The sequence below is a fragment of the Chiloscyllium plagiosum genome, unplaced genomic scaffold (genome assembly GCF_004010195.1).
Source record: "Chiloscyllium plagiosum isolate BGI_BamShark_2017 unplaced genomic scaffold, ASM401019v2 scaf_79, whole genome shotgun sequence".
NCBI classification, from domain to species: domain Eukaryota; kingdom Metazoa; phylum Chordata; class Chondrichthyes; order Orectolobiformes; family Hemiscylliidae; genus Chiloscyllium; species Chiloscyllium plagiosum.
This window is the reverse complement of record NW_025215016.1, coordinates 17,686-22,891: the sequence shown is the minus strand read 5'-3', so window position 1 is coordinate 22,891 and position 5,206 is coordinate 17,686. Positions and strand designations below refer to the sequence as shown.

Genomic DNA, 5,206 nt, shown 5'->3' with positions numbered 1-5,206 from the left:
GCAGCTCAAAAGTATGCACACTGTTCACATGATACCATATTCCCTGCCCCAACCCAACTCTATTGGCACTATCCCGTCTCATTTGGAGGCACACTTTGCTGGAGTTAATTAATTGACTCCTAAAGACAACTCCTAAAGTTGCTTCCAGCCTACCAAAAGTAGGGCGAAATGTTAGACTAATGGAACTGGAAACAAGCACAAGAGGCATCCAGTCTCCCACGGATGTGAGGAGCTACAAGGTTTGCACGACTATTAGCAGGAAGCAGAGTCCCCAGCATCATTCTGGCTTAGCCATTAGCTACCTGTGAGGAAACACAACTTTACACTGCCAAAATGTCCAACACTCGCTGTAAAATACTTCAAAAAACTTTATTCAAAAAATTGACCCACACACTTTTACAAAATAAAATACTTAGCTTAGAAAAATACACAACTTTCAGCGGATTGCACGATTGTAGAATTTTAGAAAAAAAATCTCAAAACATTTAAATACAGTCCTTATCAAAATAACACTTTAGACAGAGATACATTTCCCAATGAGCTTAGATAGGCAGAAGATCTCACGAGATAACTTGGGGGGGAAAAAAAAACACACATGATTCACATCCTCAGTACAAAGTTCTATAAAACTGGAAATGTTATACAAACAGCAGTGGAGTGTTTTGAAATGTTTCTTGCATGTTTAAAACCCAAAACTAAAAAAAAAAACAAACAGTAGGAAAAAGTTCACTGTTTTAGTAGGTCAGCAGTTACTGATCATCAAACAGGAAGCTACTAAAGTCAAACTTCTGCCTAAAAACAGGAACCAAGTAATGCCCCTTTCGATTGGCAGAACGCTGCCGATGATGGTACAAGGTAGGGTGAAGAAACAGATCAGAGCAATAAGCCCAAGGTCAATACTGGAGTGAAAATGCAAAGTTTGGCAGCATCTCCCCAGTGGGGAATTGTTCAGGATATCTGGAATGACCAGACGCTCTTTGGGATTCTTAGACTAGCATTGTCCTTCAAATGGCAGAAACAGCAACTGAGTGATGGAGGAAGGGGTGTGCACTCAGTGCTTGCTCAGAGTTCAGCCAGGTAAAAGGGTACGGTTCACCAGTTACCCCATACAGTCACAATCATCTGGCACCTTTTAACACAAGTGCCTAGCCTGGCACGAAGCAGTGGAATACCTGTGTAGCCCTGTCAGTTAAGGCAAAAGATAATCAACAGTACCTCAGGAGAACAGAAAAGAAGTGGCAATCTGAACAACAGAATTTGTAAAAATCAGCAACTACACAACGTAAAGTCGGCTCCCCTCGTACACAAACCCGAGCCGGGTTCCTTCGGCTCAGTACACGTTTTCATTCGCGCGTCCCCGTGATTACTGATTGGCTTGACGTAACTCTAGAAATTTCAGCCATCTTGCGGTGGGAGTCAGTGGTGGATCCAGGCCTTCATGGAGGCACACGCTACCACCTCCTGGTCCTTCTCTCGCTGGCAGAGCCCAGCGCCCGCAGGTTCTCCCCTGTGAGTGCATCTACAAGTGCATCTGAAAACGCAGACGGTGATTTAAACTGGAGTCAGAGTCCGTGTTTGTTAAGAGTCCTTGCTGTTTCATTCGACCATGCACTCACAGTTCCCATTCTCGTCCACCTGTAGGAAGAGGACCGCCATTAGACCCCACACGTCAGATTCAGGTGACGAGAAAAGATTTACCGATTCGCGGTTGGCACGTGGTTTTTACTCACCTCTGAGCTGACCGGTGACGACCCGTAGCTGAACACTGTGGACTTCATGAAGATGGGACTCTCTGGCAGGCCGTCAAAATCATCCAACAAGGGAGTGGTGGGGCATTCCAGACGGTGACTCCCAGAGCTCACATCGAAAGGAGTGGCTGCGAGAGAAGAGAGAAGCGTGCCAGGTGAGTCAAGACAGCAACGGGACAGGAAAACCGACTCTGAGAGCTCAATGCCATCACCATCCCAGCCCAGAGTGCGCCTGCGAGTGCTTACCTGGCACCTGCTCTGGGAACTCCATGTGGGGCCAGCTCATGCTGCTGCTGCTCACACTGCTGCAGTTGCTGGCAGTGCTGGACGTCCGGCTGTTCATGCCATTGTATGGGATGGTGCCAATGACCAGAGGGAGTTCCAGCACCAGCTTCTTGCTGCCAGGAATGTGGACGTAAACCTGCAGGAGGAGGACAGCAGTCATTACCCTGTGCCCACAATGCGACAGGAGACTCCAAAATGCGGTCTTATTGAGCTCAACTCTGCGCGTTGGATGCTGGATCAAGAAACAAACAAGTTCCCCCCCCCCCCCCCACCCCGTGATTCTGAGCCCCTCGCCTTTCTCTGATCATTGAGGAATCACAGCATTAAAAGATCATGGGGTGGGGGGACTGCAGGGAACACTACCACCAGAGCACCCAGGAAGTTCCAAACTCCTAGCCATCACTCACCAGGAGCGAGTACTCCAAGCGGATGATTTGAGAGCTGATTGACGGTTTCACGGTAGGGATCTCCAGGCATTTGCCACACCAGGACTCTGACATCCCTGAGATGATGTGGTTGCCCCGGACGCTGTTGAGCTTCTCCTTGACGACCTTGGTGTTGCCGCTCACCTTGTAGGTCTGCTTGGCCAAAATGGCTGCCTTGGGCACTACGATGCGGGAGCAATTGTTCTGGAACTGGGCATTGATGCAGATCTGGTCACCTGGCAGAAAGGAAGGGGGTGGGGGAAGAAAAAAAACAAACAATGTTGAGATTCATGGAGTTTCACAAACCAGGAAAAGCTGACAGCTCAAGGAGCCAGTGAACAGGCCAAGGTAGTTACCTTGACAGTACCCCTTCCGGTCAATCTTCGCAGCAATGCACACGTAACCATCAGACAGGAAGAAACAAGTCACTTTCTTCTTATTGGACCCGACAACCGGGCACTGAAAGGGAAACAGAAAATTTAGTTTGACATTTGTGATAAGATCTTTTCCCCTTCCGGATTAAAAATCTGTATTCTCAACCTGGAATATATTTAACGACCCAGCCTTAACCATTGTCAGTCGTAAAGAATTCCATTGACTCCCTCCCCTCCAAAAAGAGAAATTCCTCCCATCTGTCTTCAACGAGTGACTCCTTGTTTCGAGATGCTGCTGCCTGGACCTAGACTAGCCGACAGGGGAATCAAACTCTCCACATTCACTGCCCAAGAATCTGAATGCTTCAATAAAGTCGCCATTATTCTTGTAAATTCCAGCCATTTTCAGCCCCAATTTACTCAAGCTCTCCCTCATAAAACAGTCCCTCCGTTTGCTGGTGTCACATCACAACCCCCATCTATGGTCATTACAGGCACCTACCCTAGCCCAGCACTAGGAGGATGCAGTGGAATGGATCGGACTCTGCATTAAGCCTCACGATTATGTCAACTCTGCCCATCACTCACCAATAAGGTTGGAGTGTTGACATCGATGGGCTCGACCACATCAAAGTTCTTTGTGACTTCCAGGGGTAGCTGCTTCTCCCGATCAACATATGCTGTGATGAGGTAGCAGACCCCACCGTACTTGCCTTTGAACGAGGGGGGCAAGGGCCTGTCACAGAAGCAGACACACAATTAGCAATTGCAACGGGAGCACTTTCTATGCTAAAAGTACGTATGTAGGCCTCCGCCACAACAGGTTGGAATAAAGGCAGCTTACCCTTCAGGCACCTGGAAGGTGAAACTGTACTCGTACATTTTGCCAGGCTGCAGGAACATAGATCCGTCCACATCTGCAGAGCATGAGAGGAAGTCATTAGTATCTGAAGTCATGGGAACTGTTCATCCAACCCACCCAGTTGGTGCACATCCTGCAGATTGCACTGATCCCGAACAAGTTTACACCCAACTAAACAACTTGGGACAGCCTCCTCCACCACCCCTCTCACAAGAGATCAACCAATACCACTTCAGCAGGAGCAGGTAAACATCATTCCCCCACTACACCAGACAGAGATCGGCACATCCCCTCTGCCCCGTTACAAGGCACTGATGCTACAACTTCCTCTTAACATACCAGCGACCACCTACACTCCACTTAACGCAACTCAGTTTCGCCCTGTGACAAGGCAACGACAAAACTGAAAAACCAGAAACCCACCTCCCCTTTAAAAGGTGCGAGGACCCCATGTCCCGTGTAACAGGACCCTGAATGCACCACCCCCCAGCTCTCCTTCCCACGGAGAGGCTGCCCACACCAAACATGTTCCGTTCAACATGAGTGACCCCCCCAGCCCAGCCCACCCTCTCCCCCCTCCAGACCCGTCTCGGACCGGAAGCTGACCCCTCCAGACTCCCCTCCCCCCCTCGGACCGGAAGCTGACCCCCCAGTCTCGGACCGGAAGCTGACCCCTGACCTCTCCCTTACCTGTTGTCCGGTTCTCGCCATCGGGCAGCAGGGTCTCCTCGTAACGCAGGTACTCCTGCTGTTGGCGCAGGGGCTGCGAGCCCTTGACGAGCTGGGCCCGGGCATAGCCCAGGGCGACGACCCGCACGGCGGTGACCCTCAGCGGCTGGGCGGTCTGCAGCCGGACCCGTCCGGCCACCTTATCGCCGGCCGAGTAGGCGCGGTCGGAGCTGAAGACCAGCTCGAAAGTGGGGAGCAGTTTCTTGTTGACCACCATGTCGGCGTCCAGCTTGGCTACTACCTCCTGTTGTGATCGAAGGGTGAAGTCGGCGATTGATAGCGATAGTTCCAATATTACGCGGTTGGCAGGTGAGTTCACTCTGTCCTGTGTGCCGCGGCCGCGCCCCTACTTATAGCCTTCGACAAGTCCCGCCCCCATCGCTCGTCAACCGCCCCTTCGCCAATCGGTATCCAGCCCGTGCACGGCCCCGCCCCTCCCGCGCGGCCTAGGCCAATAGGCGTCCGCGGTGTGGGGTGGGCGCGCCCCTCGATCGCCCCCGCCCCGCCCGCGCCCCGTCCCCGCCCCCTCGCCCTCCACCAACCGCCGCCGCGCGTGCAGCCCTCCTGCGTCCGCCCGCGCGCCGCGTGCTCGCCGCTGCCATTGGCCGACGCGGCTTGTTTACCGGGCTGCTAGCCAATCGCGGCGCAGGCCGGCCCGCGTGCACAGGAGCTGATCGCGGGACGGACCAGCCGGGCCACGCCCCCCTCCAGCCCCACCAGCCGCGCCATTGGGCAGCGGGATTGTTACTCTCGGGATCGGGGGGGGGGGGGATGACGTCAGCC

The 5,206-nt window shown here is 52.6% G+C and overlaps 1 protein-coding gene across 1 annotated transcript; it reads right to left on the bottom strand.

Annotated features, from left to right (window-relative positions):
* Positions 1-350: 350 nt before the first annotated feature.
* Positions 351-4,759, bottom strand: LOC122548115 (thioredoxin-interacting protein-like). The gene is made up of 8 exons (XM_043686673.1): positions 4,385-4,759; positions 3,677-3,749; positions 3,421-3,568; positions 2,815-2,917; positions 2,441-2,694; positions 1,995-2,169; positions 1,731-1,876; positions 351-1,635 (listed from the first exon to the last, which is right to left on the bottom strand). The coding sequence occupies exons 1-8, from the start codon at positions 4,638-4,640 to the stop codon at positions 1,597-1,599; spliced, it is 1,194 nt and encodes a 397-aa protein (XP_043542608.1). The 5' UTR covers positions 4,641-4,759; the 3' UTR covers positions 351-1,596.
* Positions 4,760-5,206: the final 447 nt, after the last annotated feature.

Coding starts and splice junctions, on each gene's coding strand:
- LOC122548115 (XM_043686673.1), bottom strand. CDS start 4,640: ATGGTGGTCAACAAGAAACTGCTCCCCACTTTCGAGCTGGTCTTCAGC. Junction 1,877..1,994: donor GTTCCCAGAGCAGGTGCCAG/GTAAGCACTCGC, acceptor CTTCTCTCGCAG/CCACTCCTTTCGATGTGAGC. Junction 1,636..1,730: donor CGTCACCGGTCAGCTCAGAG/GTGAGTAAAAAC, acceptor CTCTTCCTACAG/GTGGACGAGAATGGGAACTG.